The sequence below is a fragment of the Pectinophora gossypiella genome, chromosome 25, assembly GCF_024362695.1.
Source record: "Pectinophora gossypiella chromosome 25, ilPecGoss1.1, whole genome shotgun sequence".
NCBI classification, from domain to species: domain Eukaryota; kingdom Metazoa; phylum Arthropoda; class Insecta; order Lepidoptera; family Gelechiidae; genus Pectinophora; species Pectinophora gossypiella.
In genome coordinates, this window is record NC_065428.1 from 3251985 (window position 1) to 3274774 (window position 22790).

The following is a 22790-nucleotide window of genomic DNA, read 5'->3' on the forward strand; positions in this document are numbered from 1 at the left end:
TTATGTTCATGTAAAATAAAATTTTAAAATTATAAATATGAATAAAACGAATAATCGGATAATTGGTAAAGTAGCTTTATTATTCAAGTTTATTTTATTATCTTAGATTGTTCGTATTACATGGCAATAATTGTCAATATGTAAAGTGTGCACTATAAAATAGTGACCTGAACAGTGCTTCCAAGGTCCTACCTATTAATTTTAGCTGCGATTAGTAAATTGTTATACTCGTTACCATTTCAGTGTAACAAAACGATTTGGATAAGTTTATAATGATGGAAAACTTATTTGTTGCTTTTAATAATAATAACATTTATTTATTTACATATACTATTATTACATCTATATTAGTAATAAATATTTATAAATATACTAACGTAATGAAACAAAGTAAAACAACATAATTATTTATGGTATAAACTAAGACACCACAAACAATGCATCAATAATCAAAAATAAGCACCCAAATTAGGAATAAATAACTTTTGACTTTGATCGAAATCAGGACCCATAAAAAGTGGATTAAAATAACGTAACAGCAACATAACATAGCATCACGCAAATACCCTTGAAGGGGAGGCAGCGGTGTATAGCATAATAATATACACCCACTCCTCGCTTGCTGCATTCCATAAAATATCTACCTACTGCCTAACCTACTTTATTGTTTTGGTTTCTAAATTGCACTAATGGATGCGATTTACAATCCTGCTTCCGGATTTTCGCAAAACGAAATACTGTTAAATACAAAGCCAAGTTAACCCGTAACGTTACAAATAACGTTACAATTTTTCGTTTCCCCACCCTAGAATTTCCATTTTTTGTTGACATTCGAATCGTTTTTCGTTCGGAAAAGTTTCACCTTTAAATTCTGAAACAGTCATATTACGCTGCGGTCGCCTCTCTTATTTCTCTACTATATTTATGTTTAAAATTCAATTTTACAAAAACATAATCAAAATGACTACAGATTTATCAGTAATTGGAACTCACAAAGTGAAAAGTGTGCTGAATGGACAGGTAAGTTATTGAAGTTTCACATATTTTGACTGTTATCGCGATTATTTGTTTTTTGCCGGTCATACCTATTCAACTTTCTATTCTCTTATAAGTAATTAACTAAAGAATGCATCTTTTTTATGAGCGTTGATAATTTTTACTAGGTACTAGATATTAGGTATTTTAGTTTGTATCGTTTTTAGCTGTTTTAAAACTTTCATTAATAAATTCATTCATCCTATACAAACATAAATAATGCTTTATTGCATCAAAACAAGAAAGATGTTTGTTTAGAGTGTACAGCCATGAGCAATATCATGAACCCACTTTAGAACCCTGTTGCAATATCATATTTGATGTTTAATGAGAGTTATGGTTTATTTTGACAAAAAAGTTTACATGTTCATAAATATATATTTTTATTATCATATTTATATTATTTATACTCGTGACCATACTTTAGGGAGCATTATGAGTTAGGTGTTAGAATTTTTTTATCAATTTTATTTGCACAAAAACACAAAATTTGATGATCCATACAAAATCCATCAAAATATTTCTAAAGCCTAAAGTTACTAATAGATTATAACTCCCAGATTTTTTTTTACTGAAAGTAGATTTTTGTGTGACCACTCCCTTCATTCTCTTCAGGACTTAGAGTTCTTTAGCTAGCTAAAAATGTTCTCTGAGATTGTTTAAACTTTTACATACTTTCTTCAATTTAGGATTGCTTCGAACAAATTGTTTGAAGCGATAAGTCTGCCATTTGCCATGTACCTACCTAGTTAAGTTTCTTTTGTAACTATTTCCTTTTATTTCGCTTAGCTATAGTACCATTCCACCAACCTGCAGTGGAGCAGTGTGGTGGAGTATGCTCCATACCTAGCAGTGGGAGGCCTGTGCTTAGCAGTATGACGCATATAGGCTATTTAATCTTATGTTATGTATGTAGATCCATTAAGTAGATTAATTATACCCTAATGCACTTTGCATAATTTCTTACTTATTTATTGATTGGTTAAACACACCTTAATTTTATCAATGGTTATCAGCTTGCTAGGACTTACGATGATCAAATTGGAGATGTCCTTAGAAAAGGTTCAATACGATCTACTCTAAACCGGCGTGCGTGTATGAAGCGATTGATGAGTGTGGAGGAGGCAAGAGAAGTGTGTCAGGATCGAAGCAAATGGAATTCTATAGTCCCTGCTTACCCCGGTGGGAAATAGGCGTGAGTTTATGTATGTTATCAGCTTGCCAAATAATGGATTTTTATTGCTTGGTCATTCCCTCTAAGACATAATAGGTACCTATTGTGTAACTGATATGTTTAGAGCAAGTAAAACCACTATTCACAGTGGGAACTGGTTTAATACACAATTGACATGACTCGATTCAAATTCACAACAGGTTACATACGTATATGCCAATCCTCCCCTTTTAAAGAGCGACTTTCCACGCTATGTTCCTCAAAAACCATATAGATGGCGCAGTTCATATTTTACTGATTGATACTTACCTATTATTTCATTTCTCGTGGTACATAATTATGCAAAAATATAATGTAATGGCAGAAGCATATATATTTGGATCAGATCAGGTCTACCAGTTCGCTGATGATACATGTCTTATATCAGCTGACAAGGATCTAGATTTAGCCCTTAAAAATCTACAAATGGACTTTACACTGCTCACTAAATGGTCTCATGACGCTGGTCTCTCGCTCAATGCCGACAAAACAAAACTAATGTATATAAGCTCCAGCCAGAACAGGAAACAACAAAGCTTGCGCTTGATTGCTCATAATCATGCATGTCTGCATGCAGATATACCAAACTGCTCTTGCACGCCAGTGGAGGTAGTCAAAAAACAAAAATACCTTGGTTTAGTAATTGATGACCGCCTTAAGTGGACTGAGCACATTAATCTTGTAAGCGACAAATTGCCTTAGGAGAAACAATAATATATTATGGGTTGAGTAGCTATGGTAGAACGTGTAAGACACATCTTGATGCAATATACAGATTGCAATTAAGACTATTGAAAGCCATTGTGCCTCCTAAAATTAAAACGAAGCATGAGAACAATTACTTACACCTATTTCAGCACTGCAAAATCATGCCTATACACGACCAAATTAAATATACACTCCTCTCTGAAAACTTTTTTGACCTAAATCTGCAACATATTATTAAACCCATAATAAATACACGTAGTGCTTCAAAACTAACCTTAAAAATACCAAAATTTAACAACTTATATGGAAAACAACTACTAAAATATCAAGTACCAAAATTAATTAATGACTTACCTACTAACCTTAAAAATGAAATCACTGAACTTAACATTAAATACAAACTAAAGCACCATTTCTTAAATCAGGAAAAATATTAGAGAAGCCGCAAAAACCTCCTGTGTGTCGCGCTGTCCGGTAGTTACGTGTGACGCGCGGGGTGAAGCTGATGCAGCGAACTAGTTTTTGTGTACTTCGCTTGCAAGTGTATAAATTCCTACCTACATGTTCCAATTTATTGTACTATTTGTTCGAGCATGATATTATGTTGCAAATTGGAAGCGACGATGGTGAATGTCGGTGTACGGATAAACCAAAGTTGGTTTTTGTTGCACCGTCAATTGTAAAAAAATGTATTAAGTACTGTGCTTATTTTTAATAAATAATAAAATAATAAAAGATACTTATACAATTATGTTGCTACCTATATTTCTTCTCTTTATTTTGATCAGAATAGGTAATAATGGGTGGAAGATGTGTTCTGCCTGAGTGTGACAAGGGTCATCATTTACACCCAAAAACAAAGATAAAAGGTGCATAATGTTTGTTATTCATGAAATTAGATAGTTAAACGAACACAAAACTGTTCAACGCTATCTACAGTTTTTTTGGGGAACATAACTAGGAAGGTCTCATTTTAATTTCAAGCCTAAAATAGAAAAAAACAATATAAATTAGAAAAAAAATATATTATCGAATTCCTTATTACTTGTATTATTCCTTGAACCGGTGCCGGCGGCGATACTATGTCGCCGAAAACAATCTGTTTTGTTATCCTATTATGTATGTGAGTAGAAACAAGTAAGATAAGGAGTTATTTATAATTCAATTTCCATCAAAATAGTTATGTCATGTGCCCGCTGAGAATCGATTAAGACCTCTTTTTGAATCGATCGTTTCACAACGCGGTGTGAACTGACGAAGAACTTTGTAGAGGCTCGATACAGACCACAGTGGGTTCGGATAGTGAAGATAGTATTTACTTAAATTTTATTTTATCTCGTGGTCCGAATCCACTTCCAAAAGATAACTGAGGCAATTCGCAGCGCTACGACCACAAATTCGATTTTGCCGCGTGCGGTCGCTCTCTTATCTTCTTGTAGGCTCTAATGATCTTGTAGGCTAGATTAGATTAGTCTATCGATCGATAGACAACACTAGAATGGAGACCTAGAGAGAACACGCGGGAAGAGCCAGATCTATGAGACGATGGGTAGATAACATCCAGAGATATGCCATTATTGGATGGCTGCAAGACCGCTGGACATAGCTATGTGCTACTTATCAGCTCTCTGGCATGTGTAACGATCGATATTACTACATCCAAACCCAAACCCTATAAAAAAAACTACCAAAGTGGTGACTAGTGGACTATTCGCTGTCCTGCATTTCGCGGCCTACAAGGTTGCAAGGCCAACTGTGGTGGTTACCCACTTCTACACGTGAACGTAATAAAACCATTATTGATATGTATTCCAATCTACTAGAATTAATTTTACAAAAAATACACCGTTGGTGTCAAATAAGTACCTACATAGGTATTCCACGTTTTAAAGAAATATTACCTGTCATAACGCAAAGTTATAATTATGTACTGCGTATGAATCGATCGAAACAAAATAGTGCAGTCATGTTGGTCTAGCAAAGAACTCGGGAAGCGTTGTTCATCATTAGTTTGTTATGCGATGCAATAATATTATCTTTTTTTTACCTTTGATGGGTTTGCTCTTGGCCTTAGACTTGCCCGAAAGCATTGACGAAGCCTAAGTAAAGCGAGTTCGCCCAGAAGGTGCCTGTTCTCTCTGGCCTTGAAAACACCCGGGTTATATGCATTCGGAAATACAGAAGACGGCAGAGAATTCCACTCCTTAGCAGTGCGCATAATGAAGGACGATGCGAAGCGCTTTGTGCGAATAGTTGGGATATCTACCAAATAGGGATGGAACTCGGCCGTACGTGTGGAAGTCCTAAGATAAAAGGGGGATGGTAGAATGAGCTCGTGTAGATCACGGGCACACTCCCCGAGTGCAGTCTGTAGAATACCGACATACTGGCGACTTCGCGGATGTTGTAAAGATGTGTTATCTACGCAACAATATTATCTATGCAATAATATTATCTTAGCAATAATATTATCTATGCGAAAATGTTATCTCAGCAGTATTGTTTACGAGTTTAAAAAGGAATAACGTCGAAGGTATAACCTATGTTGTTGACAGAATTGCCTAGCCTATACTTAAGGTTGACCTTACTCGCGAGAATATGTATGCACTATCATGTCGGACATTATTAATTATGTATACACAGCAGATGTACAACATACATGCATAAACTCACGCCTATTTCCCACCGGGGTAAGCAGAAACTATGGAATTCCATTTGCTTCGATCCTGACATACTTCTCTTGATTCCTCTACCTACATTCATCACCGAAGGACGTAACACCCCGAAGGACGACCCGATTGCTCTAGCCATAGAGGCGGCCAATCATCTCGCAACGACCCGACCCGACACCGACCCCGCCAGCGTGGTCGACGATTTCCCATCATTCAGCGCTTATCGCTATCGACCCACTAGGGTCGATTAATTCTTTCAAATATTCTTCCTCTCAGATGACGACCTAACCCGAGGTTCGCGCCCAACTGGGCACCTTCAGGCCTGTTGTCTTAAATTTTGTACTGGGTAAGAGCCCTCGGCGCTTACAGGCTGACCCGATTGTTCGAAAGTAAGATGATCCGTACTTCGGAAGGCACGTTAAGCCGTTAGTCCCGGTTACTACTTACTGATGTAAGTAAGTAGTCCTTACATGAGCCATGGCAGGGGCTTTTGGCGGCTCAATTATAACCCTGACACCAGGGTTGTGAGGTATCATCAAATATAATAGTAGTGCGACAGGGTTCTAAAGTGGGTACGTGTACCTATCTCTTTGTTGTATTTCAGAGCGTAGAGTTGAAGACTTTCTGGCAGGACCAGAATGTGGCCATCATATTCTTCCGTCGCTGGGGATGCATGCTGTGTCGGCTGTGGGCTAAAGAGGTAAATTATTTCGAGTAATGCAGGGTGCTAGCGACACCGTAACGAATACTTTGGGGGATGAGTTGATGTCAATTCATGATTCGTGTTTTTATTTCGAAACGACCGTGGTCCAGTGGTTGAGCGTTGGCCTCACGATCCGGAGGTCCTCGTTTCGATTCCCGGTGCGAAGTAAATTTATTTATTGCTTTTTAGTTTTGCGTTTGAAGTGGGTTTTGTTTGTTAAAAAAAAATTTTTTTTATTATAATAATCTAAAAGAAAAAATAATAATTGAAATATTGATAATTACTATATTTCACTTTAATAAAAAAAAATATTATGTGTATTTTGTTTTTTTTAATCAACGCAATTTTTGAAAGTATTTTTTTTACATAATTTCATCTTCAAAGTTCCAGCCTCCAGCCACTTACTTTCATCATCAAAAAATCGATATATTGATAGTTGGCATATTGAGAAGTTGGCATTTTACGAGTGGTTGGCATTTTGCGAAGTTGTCATTATGAGATGAAAGCGATTGAGGGGAGGCCTGTGCCCAGCAGCAATAGCCTATATACGCATATAGGCTATTTATGTATGTATACTTATGTTTGCGGTCTCTTGAATCTGTATAAAACTCGAACTTTTAAATCGATGCCCAATTTTAGCCTTGTTTTCATACATTTCGTCGGGGAACAGAAACCTAAGGGGTACCTCCCATAGACCTGGAGTCATGTGGCAAGAAGGAAGGTCTTATGTGCGGCAAATTCCACTTGATATTAACTCGGAATCTCGGAAACTAAGTACTTCTGTGCGCTCATTTTCAGCTGGGAGAAATAGCACCGGTGCTACACAAGAATGGCATCAAGATGGTCGGAGTGGGGGTGGAAGAGGCGGGCTCCAAGGAGTTCGTCGAGGGCAAGTTCTTTGATGGAGGTATGTGTAATAGTAGCCTTTAGGTCCATAATGTCCAGTGTGCAAAATGGACATTATGCATCTAAAGGAATAGTAGTAACGTCGTGAGGAATACGCTATCAAACAAAAAAAAAAACAAACAGAACGCGCACCTTGGTGAGAACTCGCAGCTCGCAGGGAGGTAAACGCAGCTCGGCCGCTGGTGGGGAGCGGAGAGTTGGTCATTCTTTCTATACGTAGTATTATTCTTTGTTTAAAGGATCGAGTTGTGTAGATTCTGTCACAAAGCGCCGCCTGAATCTCTTCCACACATATTAGGGGAGTGTGAGCCTCTGATGAGCTGTGTCAGCTTTGAAGAATACCTAATGACTCCAGAGGCGTTCAAACATCTCACTCCTTAATAAATGCTGCACTATACAGGGTGTTAGTGACATCGTAACGAATATTGAGGGGGATGATTCAGACCACGATTCTGAGTTAATATCAAGTGGAATTTTCCATCACTAAATTCAAGACTTTTTTTGGAGTTTTTGGGTGAGCTCAAATATTGGACCACACACGCGCTTATGATTTAACTCAAAATTTCCAGATCTGTATTACGCGGAAGAGCTGTCAACGTATCAGGCGCTGAACTTCAAGCGATTCAATGTCGTCAGTATTCTAGCGTCACTCTTCTGGAAGCAATCGAGAGACGCCATATTTAAAGGACGCGCCATGGGTGAGTGATTTATTATTTTCAATCAATCATACAATCATGTGGTAAGCGGACCTCGTGTTAAACGGGATAATGCTAGGGAGATGATGATGCTCAATTAGTTCAAGTACGGTTCAAATACTTCTTTTATTTATCTCCGAATACAGTACACACCACCATCGTCTACCATCCGCCATCGTCTATATCTCTCCATCTCCTTCCCTTCTCAGTGCTATCACTCTCTCACTCATTCACTCAATCTATCATTTGTCTATGCATCCCTTCTATACCTTCTGTACTACTTATGTCACACGTCTACTTCTCACACAATCATCTCAACTCACCTATCACTCACTCAGCCACATGTCCACTTCATCATTCAGTATTTTCTATTTTTAGGGAAAAATAGGGCAGTGGTTTCCCTCTTGCCTTCCGCCCCGCAGTACTCTGTCTGACGCAAGTGGGATGGCGCCCAGAGTGGTCTATTACAAAGCCATCCTAGAACTCCTGTCCTCCGCCTCTAAATAGTACTGACAGTTACTGCTGCCCTCTGTCAGGTTCCAGGGGCCTGTTTAATAAAACTTACAATTGTAAATTACAATGACAATTTGATGTACATTGCGGAGTGTGTGATCACAATTATTTTGCAGCTTCAAATTAGCTACGTAATGAACACCAAATTGTCGTTGTAATTTACAATTGTAAGTTTTATTAAACAGGCCCCAGGTTACAGTCCCTGCGACTACATGTCCACTTACATAACATAAATAGCGTATGTAATATACGCTCCCATCCTGTGGACCAGGAGCGGATCCAGTTATGTCAGGTGGCTAAAATGCGCAAATGAAGATAGAATTATGTCGTTTTGTCGATTGGCGCTGATATGTGAACCCAATTAATGACATTTATTTAAATCTGTACAACAATTAATTTCATGATAGGACCTTTGTATTGACACTTTTATATTTTAAATTTTATAAATTTTGCATGATTTATGTAATTTAAATGCACGGTAAACTATATTGTTTTGTAACATCTGTCACACTGCATTTAAGGCAAATAAAGAATCTTATCTTATCAAATAAGTCATGTCGTTCTGTCAAAATGCGAACAAACACGCATGTTGGGTTAGAAAACAATCGATTTCGACAAAATTTATTGAATCGATCGATAATTTTATCACGTTGCGCTTGTTAGCCCTGCTAGACGAAGACAACCTATCTCCGTAGAGATTGTAGTGACCACCCATGACCCAACCTGTCGCCCAGGGGGCGGTCACATCCCCCCTGGATCCGCCCATGCGGTGAACAGGAGCCATGCGGTAAGAATGAGATTTTTGTACGTAGTGTCCGGTGTTTGGTAATACATCGGCCCCGATTCCTGCAGACACCACCTAATTTTACTTTAAGTTATACCTGTCATTTTCTTATCCGCCGAAAAGGAAAGGGACGGATGATTGACAGCTCTTAAATTTAGGAAGAATGAGTAAATGAATGGATAACCCGGGCGAATCGAAAAGGTATCTCGCTGGTATGCAAACCGTTTGACGTGTGCTGTCAACATAATTCTGTCGGGTTATTGGCCAGTGTAAAATTTTTAGACGGTTGTTTTAGATTTGTGCTTAAAATTGACGATTGTTCCATAAATTTTATGCTTGACGATTACCCGTCCCTTTCCTTTTCGCCGGATTAGAAAATGACAGATATAACTTAAAATAAAAATAGATGGTATTTACAGGAATTAGCACCATTGTATCAGCTTTGTCCATAAAGTAAAAAAAAAAAAACCACTCCAGGCATACAAAGCGACCTGATCGGCGACGGTCTACAAAATGGCGGGGCACTGTTTGTCCTCAAAGGCGGTTACTTAGTGCAACACTTCGTACAGATCGGCCCCGCGGATCACATACCCAATGTGGATGTTATTGAGGTTCTAATTTTGTTATCATTGGGAGACTCTTGGTTTGCACAACTCTAGGGTCTTACATGAGCTCACGATCCCGATGGGGTAGATGTACATCCATCGCAAGATGACCTAAGTACCCACACCTCACCGAGCTTTCCGTTCGAAGTGGTATCGCCGTCTATAATGGTCGAGCCAACTGTGTTAGTGAAAACACAGCTAAAATGGTTTATTCATTTATACTTCATGAATCTTATAAATGTTGTGCAAATGAAGGGTCTCTGCGTAGGTTTGAGCGGCGACACGAAGGGCGACTGGGGTCAGGTGGGCGGCGCATTGTTGGTAGGCCCCGGCGGCAAGCTGCTGCGCGAGTTCAGACAGACCGGACCCGCGGACCATCTGCCCAATGAGGAGATCCTCAAGGTCAGTGACCTGTGCTCTTACTGCTTAGTTCTCTCTCCTACTCCCTTACATCTCTCCTTTCTCCTTATCCTTTCCTTGCTTACTGTATCTACTTCTCTTTCCTATCACTTACTCCTCACCACTTTTCCCTACCCCATTTGTCCGGCCAATTTAATGCCACCTGAGGCGAACCTGCAATAATTCACGTCAAAAAGCAAAAAAAAACTTCTCTGCGCCCTGCTGACTCACGTTTTGTTTCGTCTTTTATCTTATAGTGTTTTTGTCTTTATCTAAAGAGTACTGGCTTTTAATGTGTAAAGTAGGTTAAGTCCTGCTGTAACTCTAATTTAAGCAGAGATTACCTATGGAATTCAATTTGCTTCGATCCTGACACACTTATCTTGCTTCTTTCACATTCATCAATCGTTTTATATACGCACGCTGGTTCAGAGTAGATCTATTCCAACTCCAATTTAAGTTCCTTTCATTATTTTCCTTTTTCAAAATACTTCGACGAATATTCTGTAGGTCAGTGTCGTGTTCTTGTCTACGTAGGTACTTCTCTCTACAAAGTTATTATTTATTTATTTATTTAGGTACACATACAGCAATACACATTAAACTTTTACAGACAACATTATAAATAGAAAGAAAGACTTGGTATATATGCATGCCAATTACATGCGTACACAGCATTCACCGTAAGTGAAAACAAACAAACTATATTAAGTTCCGAAATTAATTCTTGGAGCTGCTGAAACCTTCTAGAATTTACCCAAATGTGGGACTGTAAAGTGTTCTGTCTCCTCTGTTTCATTTTTATTTTATTTACATTTGTTTTAAATCTTTATTATTTTATTCCTTTTAAAAAAACATTTATTAACCTTTCCTTTCTTTTCCACCAGACATTTTTTAAATTTTCTCCAAAGAAGGCATGGTAAAGGTTAGTGCCCATTATTCTATTTCTAAGGCCATGTCTTTCTCCTATCAATTTTGTACAGAGCATTATAAATTCTTTCGTCTCATTCTGTCTATCTATAATACTTATATATCTATCTCTTTTTCGTAATCATCGTATTTTTTCGTAATCTCTTCTCATCCAAAGCCTTAATGCTTGGCTCTCTTACTCTGCACCAACCGTGATTGGTTTTCATATATCGTTACTCCTTCTAGTTTGGAGTATCATACGTTTGCTTAAGCGCATTCTCTCTCTCCTTGGCATTTATTAATCCCATCTGATGGTGGGGTCTGCCTTCTTCGTACTTCTCTTCCACTTCGCTCTATCGGACGTGTCGTTCTCGGAGACATTGCACATACACAGGTCCTTTTTGACCACATCCGCCCATCTTGTTTTTGTTTAAGCGCATTGTCCACTTTAAAACTCTTTTATCCTAGTTGTCGGCTCTACAACTAGATGTGACCAATGATGTGCCTTTCTCGGGAATATTCCTAAAGTGGAAATGTTTCCGTTGTAAAAACTTTAATAGTAAGGACACTGGCTGCTTCTCTTTTTCAAATTCTTTCTTGTAGAGTCTGTGCGGAAAGAGAACCGGCGTGGCGTAAAATGGAACTAACATTATGATTTTTACATGGCAACCCAATCCAGCCATCTGTCAAATGTCAAACGTGATTTCGCATTGATACAGTTTTTTGTCGTGTTGTTTTCTTGTGATTTTTGATTAAAATCATGTCGAAAAGAGGTAAAACCTTACGCAGTTCTACAAGGGAATTAATATTTAATATTATTCAGTTTTGCCAGAGAGAGAAATCCGCGAAACACACCATTATTGACCTAAACAAAGTCACGGAACGTGTGGCAGCTATGTCCTGTAAGTATCCGTTTTATTTGAACGTTTTCTAGACTTCCTCGTAACCTCCGATCCCTGACATCTCGAAATGTATACAAATTAGAAGTAATTCATTTAAATATGTGACAATATATATGAATAATTGATTGTTTTGTTGCAATCAATGTTTTTGGGTAGCAGGTACAAAGAGTGTTGATACTTTTCATTTATAATGCGTTTAGACTAACTTAAAATTTTGTTTTCAGGCTTAAGTAGAGATACAATATCTAAAATAAAAAAAGAAGGTTCCACAAATAACGGCGTGTGGTGCACACCAGGGAAAAAACGCAAAGGAAGACCAAACAAAGTCATTCTTGATGATTTTGATAAGTGCGTCATCCGTAACAAAATACGTGAATTTTATGCTGTAAGGAAGGAGGTACCGACTTTGAGGAAGCTACATCGTGTGTTAAAGGAAGACATAAACTTTTGCGGTGGAATCACTAGTCTCCGTGGGGTTTTAAAAGAACTGGGTTATAGATATAAAAAATGTGAGTCAAAACGAAAAGTTCTCATAGAGAGACATGATATCGTGGTCTGGCGCGCTAAATATTTGCGAATAATGAAACACTTGAGGGCAACTGGAAAACCGGTTGTATATATTGATGAAACGTATATTCATACTGCACATGAAGTTAGTAAGTGTTGGCAAGGCCCCAATGAACCTGGAGTATCTAAAGCAATTTCTCTTGGTGAACGATATATTATAGTTCATGCTGGTAGCAGAGAAGGATTCATTGAAAATTGTTTACTTGCATATAAAACTAAAAGTATTTCAGCGGATTACCACCATGACATGAATCGAGATAATTTTACCAAGTGGACAAAAGAAAAACTCTTGCCAAACCTGTCTCAACCGTCTGTCATTGTGCTAGATAACGCATCCTATCATAGTACACGCATAAATAAACCTCCAAATAGCAATGACAGGAAAGAAACTTTGAAGAAATGGTTGGAAGATAATGGAATAGAATATCCAGTTGACGCGCTGAAAGCTGAACTTGTAAGTTTAGTAAAAAGGAACAAAGGAGAACCAGTATTTGAAATTGATCAACTACTTGAGGAGCATGGTCATACTGTTGTCAGGTTACCGCCATATCACTGCGACTTGAATGCTATTGAGATGATATGGAGCTTAGCAAAAAGACAAGTAGCATCAAAGAATGTGAACATATCAGCAAAAGAACTATTACCAATTATAAATGAATGCTTCAGAACTATTACCGCAGAACATTGGCGAAAAGAGTGTGATCATGTGATACATGTAGAACAAAAATATTGGGAACAAGACCGTTTAATGGAGGATATGCAAGAATTTATTATAAATGTAACAGATTCGAGCACATCAAGTTCAGAAGAAGATAATTCTTTGGATCTGTCTGGTAGTTCCAAACAAAGTTCAACCGTGTCCGGCATTCAATATTTAGAATCAGACTTTGATTATGATTCTGATCATGGAGCCAGTGAATAAATATAAAATTATATAAATACATTTTTAGTTTTATTTTATACCTACTTTAACAAATTTACTTTAAACTGCACATTGCATCCATTCAGAAATATCTTTGATATTATTTTGTCGCTTTTTCAAATTTTTATTATATACTTTATTCTCCTTAATTAAATACCTAAAAATTTACTTTACATTTATGATTATTAAAATAAATAAAAATATTATTAACTTAAAATTATATTCATCACAAAAATGAATCAATATTCTAACAGCCACAAAATATCAAGATGTTACAGTCGCACTGTAATGACGAAACAGTGTTGTCAACATGACAAAAACGGTAATTAAGCACAGCTGCGCCTCTAAATCCTATGACGGTTCTCTTTCCGCACAGACTCTAGTCTCATTTGCCTAAAGGTTGCTTGATATTTGGATCAGATATGGTATAGAATTATGTTGCTACCTATATTGCTTCTCTTTAATATGAACAGAATAATAATCGGTTGAAGATGTGTTGTACAGTCATGAGCAATATAATGTACCCACTTTAGGACTCTGTCGCACTAACACAATATTTGACATTTAGTTCAATTTGTCAAAAAAGTTAATGTGACATGGTACCAAAGTGTATACATATTAATGGTCGTGACCGTACCTGGGTGTAATAACAAGGTTCATAATTTATACCCATAAACAAAGTTAAAAGATGCATTATGCCTGTTATCCATGAAATTAGAAGGTTAAACGAAGGCAAATCTTTACAGCGCCATCTATATTTTTTGAGTAATGTAGCATAGAAAGTTCTGGAGTCCCTCATAATTCGTTAAAATCTTGGCAGGGTCCCGGTTTCTGCGTTCCTTTATCCATTTTAATGTTAACCGCTCCCTACCAACAATCCCGTCCGACATTCTATATTAAGTTGTCGCGTTTGTAAATTAGTAAATGTTGTTTAGAAAAAATAATAATTTGTGTAATTCAAATTCAAAATCATTTATTTCGGACAATACGAGTATGCACCCATAAGGCTGCGTTTCCATTGACGCGGAGCTGTGCGGAGATGTGTAGGAATCGACCAATCACCGTGAGGGAGAGAGTGACAGAGCGTCTTCGTTTTTCGCTCTCTCGAACTCTGTCATTGCTCAAATCCGCACATCTCCGCTCTTCTCCGCCCATCTCCGCGTCAGTGGAAACCCGGCCTAATTTGTTAGCAACAATATACTTACTTTCTAGGTTAGTTTTAACAATCAAATTAAATATTAAAAGTGTTAGTAACTATGGAACTTAATTCTATGTTAGTACATAGTACATATATGTAACGTTATGTAACTTTTATTGCCATTTTGAATAATTTGTTTTTATTTTTATAGTAGATATAGAGATTTTAATTTTGTACATGGTAATTTTGTATTCACCTAATTTGCACAATAATTCCTATCAATTTTGTTACGAAAGTATGTAGAAAATTTGGTTTGTCATACAAAATGTACCTATGGTCATAGAATAAGAAATAATACTACGTATAGAACGGCAACTCTCCGTCCATCACCAGCGTATGAGCTAGGTTTACCTCGGACAGTTTAGACTTGAATCGTATAGCGTCAGACGTCACACACAAAGATGCGCGTGTACGATAACGTCAATGTGTGGTGTCTGTGTAAAACGAGTTTGTTTGTATGAAGTGTCCGTGGTGTGCTATGGGTATAGAGTAAGGAATAATAAGATAGAAATGTAACTCTTCGCCCCGCATCAATAGGGTATTTGCTTGGGTCAAAGATGAATTATAAACTGGTAATCTAGAAATAGAAGCCAGTCTAAAATGATCAAAATCAATCTCATTTTACTTTCCGACTTATTTTCGAATTTTATTTATGAATTATGCTTCTATGCTGTTCTGGGAGCAAATAAAAAACGTAGAACACGTTCAGCTGCTTGTCTTCCCGGGCATGTCGTAAAAACAGACAGAGGGATTGCGTCCTCTAACATGATGGACTAATGTTATGGGCGATAGGCTGATCCCTTATCACCATAAGGTTCATCATATCCATCTTAGGACTTCGTATCAACAGTGGCTGCAAGTTGTCTTTGATTACTTGTGGCTCTGCCCACCCCATTTGGGATTACGGGCGTGAGTTTATGTATGTATGTATGTTATTTATGAATTAAGTAACAATGAGTACGACGTTTGACAGGTTTTTTTGATGACGTCACAGGACAGTATTTCCATACAAACGCCAAAGAAAACTTACGTTTTGACGTTTCGAAAAAAGTATTTCATTTGACTAGGCCAAGTAGCCTATTCGGGCGCCGAGCTCACCCTCTAGGTCTTATAGTCTAATGTCGTAGGGCGCTAAGGAGTAAGGAGGACGGCGGACTGTCTGTTTCGCCCACACTTCCTATCTTGCTCTCATTTACGCGTTACGTGTTAGGTACGGTCACGAGTACTAATATGTATGTATATGTCACCGTAAAATTGTAAATAACGTTAGATTATAATCTATCTCGCGAGATTGTGAACTGTCGAAAAATTGAGAACCGTAATATACTGCTTACAATTTAACGTATGATTATTCGTCAGATTATAATCTATCGAAGTAAAACTGTTAAATCACAATCTTACAATTGTCAAATTGTCAACCGTCCGACGGCTGTCCCTGATTGGTCGGCCTTACAGTAGACCGTTCTGTGTCCATAGAGTTAGGAATGAAACACAGGTGTCAGTCAAATAAAATAAATGCTCTTCAAGATTGTGAAATCAAGTACGTATTTATTAATTATTTAGTAAGTAATCAATAATTCTGACATCACATGGTAAGAAAAAATGTATCACAATTAAAAAATCTGAAACGTATCATTCAGTATACTTTTCGTGTGTAAGATAAACATGCTGGCGGCATAGGGGTGGCCCAAGGGCCACCCCCGCCGCACCCTAACCTACTGTTATGCCTTGTAAAAATTATGACAAAACACTATTATTCTAAAAAAGAATTATGGATATCTATTTATTAATCCCAAAAATAAGTTATACCTAACAAACCAGTATTCCTAGATGTTATTATGGGAAAGTAAAACTATTATGCTAAAAAACGTTATGCAAAAAGGATTATGATAATTAAAATTATGACAAAAACATTTATGCATTTTAAGAGAATCCCAAATTAACATTATGCTCACTCTAATAGTTTTGTAACTCTATGGTATAGCACGCGAGGTGCGTTTCGTATCACAATTTGACGGTTTCACTTCGATAAATTATAATCTACCGAAAAATAATACGTTAAATTGTAAGCAATATGATACGATTCATAATTATTCGACAGTTCACAATCTCGCGAGATTCAAATCGATAGATTATAATCTAACGTTATTTACAATTTTACGGTGACATATACATTTTGAAACCATGTCACATTAACTTTGTAGACAAATTAAACCGTAAATCTCATTAAATGTCAAATATGATAGAGCGACTGGGTTCTAAAGTGGGCATGACATGATAATAATGAAATTTTTGTAAGGAATGACCGGGTTGTGTCTATGGTACAAATAAGCGAAAATTATCAACGTGTTTTGTCATATAATTTCTCGGGCAATATCGTTACAGATCTTTGTTTTATTGTTTTTATAATGATGTTTCAGGCTTTTGGCTTGGAGGCTGAGTATACTCCGGAGATGGCCAACCAGAAGCGGGACGATACCCAGTGTTCCGTATGTATTGGTTATATTTCTACCTATAAAGATAAAAAGATAAGATACGATAATTTATTTCACTAAAAAAGGAACAACCGCTGAACCGTTTGTCTGTCTTGTGTTAGTCTAATTGTTTTTCATATCCTGTTCTGTGTACAATAAACTATTAATTTAATAATAAATAAAAAAGAAAAAAAAAACAAAAGAGAGAAAATATATAAACAAATGCTGTCTAAGAAACAACCCACACCTGTATAGAACATTCGAAAAATAAAACTGTCTGAACGAAATAAAACTTGAATGTTCCATGTTGTCCGTCATCTCGGAGCCTCTGCACTAAGCGACATTTGTCGAGCGACATGTGTCCCTGGAGAAATCGGGCGATACCGGTCGACATCGTCAGACTTCCTAGGACTCCATATCCACACAACAGTGGATGCAAGTTGCCTTTACTTGTGGCTTCGCCCACCCCATTGGGAATTACGGGAGTCAGTTTATGTATGTATGATAAAAAAGAAAAAAAAATGAAATAAAAAAGGAAATAAGCTTAAAAGCAAGCTTTCTAGTCTAAGCGTTTCAATCCGACAGTTTTTCCTTTTATTGATGTAGAAAATCTAACAGAAAGCTCAGTGAGGCGTGGGTAGTGGGTAGTTCACCTTGCGATTGATGTACCTTTTGACTATCGCGTTGGGATAAAGTCGTGTAGTCATGAGTCGTCGTTATGTTATAAAAAAAAAAAACATGTAAAAGGAGTCTTTAGTCCCAGTGTTAATTAAATCAGACGGTTTTCCCATTTATTGATTTATAAAATTGATTTTTCGATGTGAGGTTTGTAGTTAGCGTTGAACTAATACCGGTGTCAAACACTTACCAATTTTTCAGACAGAAGTCAAGCCCTAAGCTAAGTCCGCAGCCGTGGCGGAGGTCCCTTCAAAATTGCACCCTAGCACCTATCCACACCATTTGGGCAGAGAGGCGATGCAGGAGAAGTTGGGTATAGCCGTTCTATTGCTGGTTTTGATAGGGAATTTGTTTACTGTCCTGTGACGTCATGAATGCTGTTTATAGTACGCGTCTATGACCGATAGATGGCGTTAGTGGGATGGGAGGTCTTTTAAAAATGGTGTAGAGAAGTTACTTGTAGTTTTATTTATCGTTATTTTATTTTAAAAAAATATTTTAAAAAATTAAAGAATTATAATAGGTGTTTGACCTTCGTGCCTATTCGGGCGGATATATACTTGACGTTTAAGTTTGACAGCTCTTTGGTTAGTGCCGTCCTTCACGCACAATAAGTGCAAGAAAGAGATAGAACTAGTTTTAGTCCTGTCAAGTTAAAACTATGGTTACCAATGATAGATTATATTGGAACATTTTTTTATTGAATGGTAGATGGTGAAAACCACATGGGTTGTGAAGTACAGGTTTCTTAATCATACATATCGCCACGAAAAAAATGGGAAAATTTATATAAATTTTAATTGAAAAAAATAAATTAATTAACAGACTGAAAAAGTGCCTAAGAATGCCCTAATGTCAAAACCAGCAATGAATTGGATATGTAAATTAAAATGCAATCAAAATTTAAAAACAGATATTTGTCTTCTAAATGTTATATTTGGCTTTTGAAGAAATAAGTAAGAGAATTATTTTTATAATTATATCATTGCTTCCTCTAATTTTAGACGTTTTGTAATTTTATTGTATTTTGTATTATAATAATTTTATTTTATATATAATTTATATAACATTAGGCCTATAGGCACTTTGAGTTACTTTTGTAAAAGTATACTTTTAACTACTTATAGGCAGTTAATAAAAAATGTAAAATTAATATAAGGCAATAAGCCCGTTCATCATTATTCGCTTCGCCGTTCCGCGTTATTGCACTTGTAATTTTTCGATCTTAATAAAATAAAAAAAATATATTTAAGTCAAATATTAAAATACTAAAAAGATAACGCGAAAAAAATGCAAAATATGTCAAAGAAATAATTAATAAAAAAAGCAAGATTTCCAAAAGTTTAAAAAATAAAAACATTCAAAAACTGGAAGAATAATAAAAAAATATTAAAAAACAATTTGAACCAAAGACAATATTTTTTTTAGATGACAATAGTGTAAATTAATACGTTTTTATGGCTATTTATTTGAGGCTCTAAGGTTATAGTGCAATTTTACATTATTATTGTATTTTATCATGTTTTTACAGCACTACAACCTGCATAATATTCATAAATTAATTTATTGTTGTAATATTTCTGGTCACGAGTTCCAAATAATACATTTTGCCTGTTTTTGTTTCACTGAGTGTTCACATTTTAAAAATGTAACTGTCGTGTGTTTTATTTTCGAATAAAAGATTTTTAAATTATTTTGTTTTCATTTATTTGGTAACTTACTTTATAACTTAACATACAATCATGCATAACTTGCCTTCTCCTTCACATTTTTTACTGCAAACTTGCGTTATCTCGCCTTTTTTAATAGTACAAGAGGAATTGCTGGGTTTAAGAACGTATAATTTATCTAAATCTACGAATACTATGTTATTATCCCAATCGAAAACTGGTCTAAAATCTTTACTAAAACTAAAGTGCCCTATGTCTACAGGCTGTTGGTTAACAATTTTGTACAATATTTTATCTGTATTCAAATATACGTCGCCATTTTTATCCACAGATAACTTAAAATTTTCATTACAGAAATAGTTGTTCTCTAGTGTATTACTATTAAATTTGTAAATAGTTTCTGTTATTCGATTTCTAAAGTAGACATCGTCATTTTTATCAACAACAAAATCAGCTAATGGATAATTGTGAAAAACTGACTCGAAAGTAGTATTAACAAGCTTATAGAGTGTATCTGAATATGAAAAATACAATGTATCTTTATGAAACTGTAAGCATTTAATCCCTTTGAGTTTGTTTATAAGATCTGTTGTCCGTGATTTAATGTTAGGATTGAATTTAAATTTATCATCCAAGCTGGATACATAAACGTCATGCGTATTTTGATCTACAGTTACACTGTAAAGTTTATCAGTGAAACGGAAGTTTTGTAGAGATTTGTTCTCCCAGTAACCTATGAATGTTCTGAAGTTGTCTGATAAAAATTCGCAGTAAATTCTTCTCTTAGTGTAGTCCACAGCGTGAACATTTACAAGGGAAAGATAGTCAGGAGCATCTTGTATTTTTTCTCTATAGTGACAGGTTCCATAAAGACACGCTTCGCATTCATCATCTACCAGTGTTGCCAGTGTAAGTGTCAGTGTTGCCAATATTATGATGAAGATCTTCATTTTTACCTGTAACATTAGATTAAAAACTAGAATTAAAAGTATTCTTGGGAAACAGGCGGACATCTTTGATATTTGCACGAGATTTCTGTTGTAATATTTATGGATGTTTGCCAAAATCCCACTGTTGGAGATAAGTAGGGTTGATGAGGTAGCAATAAGATGGTGTAATGACACCATGGTGCTAATTCTTGTAGACACCGAAAGTTAAGAAAGTTAAGTTACGCCGAAAAGGAAAGGGACGGATGATTGACGGTCGCTAATTTTAAAATGAATGAATAACCCAAGCGAAATAAATAGGTATCTCGCTGGTATGCAAGACGTTTGACGTGTGCTGTCAACTTAATTCTGTCGGGTTATTGGCCGATGTAAAATTTAAAGACGGTTGTTTTAGATTTCTGTCTAAAATTGATGTGTGTTTATACATTTTATGCCTGTCGATTACCTGTCCCTTTGTTTCTTTCTTGAAAATGACAGGTATAACTCAAAATTAAATTAGATCCACCACTGCCAAAACTAAAGGTCCTCAGGTTTGATTACCGAGTTCCAGTATGTTACGTATGTATATTCCTTCTAATTGATAGAGGCTTGTGCTAGGGAGTGATTGTTAAATAGGTGTATGTCATGATTCCTATTTTTCTAATCCTTTCATCCTCTGTTATGGAGTAGGGTTCGAATAACAGATTTCCACTCCTCCCGATCTTTTGCAGCCTCTGTAGCTTGCTCTCATGACATGCCGAGAGTTACATGATTCCTCTTATAATAAAAAATCAAATCTAACACTACTGGGCAGATGCTGTTAATTCACAAACATAACATAAACAGCCTATATACGTCCCACTGCTGGGCATAGGCCTCCCCTCAATCAACCGGAGGGGGTATGGAGCATACTCCACCACGCTGCTCCCATGCGGGTTGGTGGAGGATGGGTGGAGGACCATATTATAATCATCATCTCCCTAGCACTATGCCGTTTTTCACAGGGTCTGCTTACCTAACCTGAAGATTTGACAGGTCCGGGTTTTTACAGAAGCGACTGCCTATTTCATCTTCCAACCCGCAAAGGGAAACCCATCCCAATACAGGTTAGGTCACATACCTCCGAAAATTCATTCCTTCACCGCTGAGCACGTGATAATTTATGATCCAAATATGAATTCGAAAACAATTCGACAATTATTGGTTTAGTTCTGTGCTGGATTGGAACCTGCGACCTCAAAGTGAAACCATAATATAATAAGGAATAATAATAATAACCAAATACTTACATGGATGCCAAATTAAAACTTATTAGAAAACAAGTTGACTATGTTTTTAGCAACTCTTACAACAGATTAGCATTTTTTTAAAATAGAGTAACCCGTGTCTTCAGTGTGTTGTGAAAGTAAATAAATTAATACTCCTCTTCGTAGGCATATAGCGTAGGTATAATATAGGTATTGCGATTTAGGATTCCGTAATTGGATCCAAACTTGGAGTGGACAACTTGGAAAGGATCGTAGCAATAGGCTACTTTTCAACTTGTCAAATCAGTTAGAAATTACTATTTATATAACAACTACATACTAATTAAATAGTAGCCGGGACCAACTGCTTAACGTGCCCTCCGAATCATGGATCATCTTACTTTCGGACAATCAGGTGATCAGCCTGCAATGTCCTAATCAAACTAGGGACCACAAAGTAATTCCTTATTCTATGACGACAGTGGAACACAAGTGGAGTTAGTTTAAGTTGTTTTTAGTTTGTGTAAGTTGTAGAATCGAAGAAGTCACTACGGATTGACATTATCTTTTTGTAAGATAAAACTCCTTAAATAAAGAAAAAAAAATATGTCCCCACAGGGATTCGAACCCGGGACCACCGAATCGTGAGCCGAACACTCAACCAGTAGACTACGGAGGCCGTCAGACGCGCTTTAGTTTTAGTAAGAAAATTTGACGTGTCCGGAACCCAATCTATCAACTCACACTTGGCTATTCGAAGTAATCATTTATTTATCTAACCTTTGTTGACCACAAGCTTCACAGAAGTGTATTTTCGAGATTTATGACTTATTCCACGTAAAATCCATAAGTTGATACAGATGTAATGTTGTTGTTTATTGGGTATTACCTATCAAGATATCCGTCGTCTTACCCCAATAGGCTATTTGATAGCATAGTCAATTGAGATTCCATTTGATATTAACTCGGAATCATGAACTGAATCATCCCCGCAGTATCCAGTAAGGTGTCAATAGGTGGTGCGCAGGGTGCGGGCCAGCCTCAGCAGCGTCCTGAGCGTGTTT

The 22790-nt window shown here is 36.6% G+C and overlaps 2 protein-coding genes and 1 long non-coding RNA gene across 3 annotated transcripts; 2 read left to right on the forward strand and 1 right to left on the reverse strand.

Annotated features, from left to right (window-relative positions):
* Positions 1-831: 831 nt before the first annotated feature.
* LOC126378190 (prostamide/prostaglandin F synthase-like) lies at positions 832-19576 on the forward strand. Its single transcript, XM_050026404.1, has 7 exons — positions 832-1020; positions 6233-6328; positions 7130-7238; positions 7807-7935; positions 10103-10236; positions 17152-17220; positions 18085-19576. Exons 1-7 carry the CDS (start codon positions 925-927, stop codon positions 18100-18102), a joined length of 651 nt encoding a protein of 216 aa, XP_049882361.1. The 5' UTR covers positions 832-924; the 3' UTR covers positions 18103-19576.
* Positions 10247-13552, forward strand: LOC126378115 (uncharacterized). The gene is made up of 2 exons (XM_050026294.1): positions 10247-12044; positions 12269-13552. The coding sequence occupies exons 1-2, from the start codon at positions 11903-11905 to the stop codon at positions 13531-13533; spliced, it is 1407 nt and encodes a 468-aa protein (XP_049882251.1). The 5' UTR covers positions 10247-11902; the 3' UTR covers positions 13534-13552.
* LOC126378229 (uncharacterized) lies at positions 19574-22010 on the reverse strand. Its single transcript, XR_007568043.1, has 2 exons — positions 21769-22010; positions 19574-20509 (listed from the first exon to the last, which is right to left on the reverse strand). It is a non-coding gene; the product is annotated as an uncharacterized LOC126378229 (long non-coding RNA).
* Between the last annotated feature and the right edge of the window lie 780 nt (positions 22011-22790).

Coding starts and splice junctions, on each gene's coding strand:
- LOC126378190 (XM_050026404.1), top strand. CDS start 925: ATGTTTAAAATTCAATTTTACAAAAACATAATCAAAATGACTACAGAT. Junction 1,021..6,232: donor AAAGTGTGCTGAATGGACAG/GTAAGTTATTGA, acceptor GTTGTATTTCAG/AGCGTAGAGTTGAAGACTTT. Junction 7,936..10,102: donor ATTTAAAGGACGCGCCATGG/GTGAGTGATTTA, acceptor GTCTCTGCGTAG/GTTTGAGCGGCGACACGAAG.
- LOC126378115 (XM_050026294.1), top strand. CDS start 11,903: ATGTCGAAAAGAGGTAAAACCTTACGCAGTTCTACAAGGGAATTAATA. Junction 12,045..12,268: donor ACGTGTGGCAGCTATGTCCT/GTAAGTATCCGT, acceptor TTTTGTTTTCAG/GCTTAAGTAGAGATACAATA.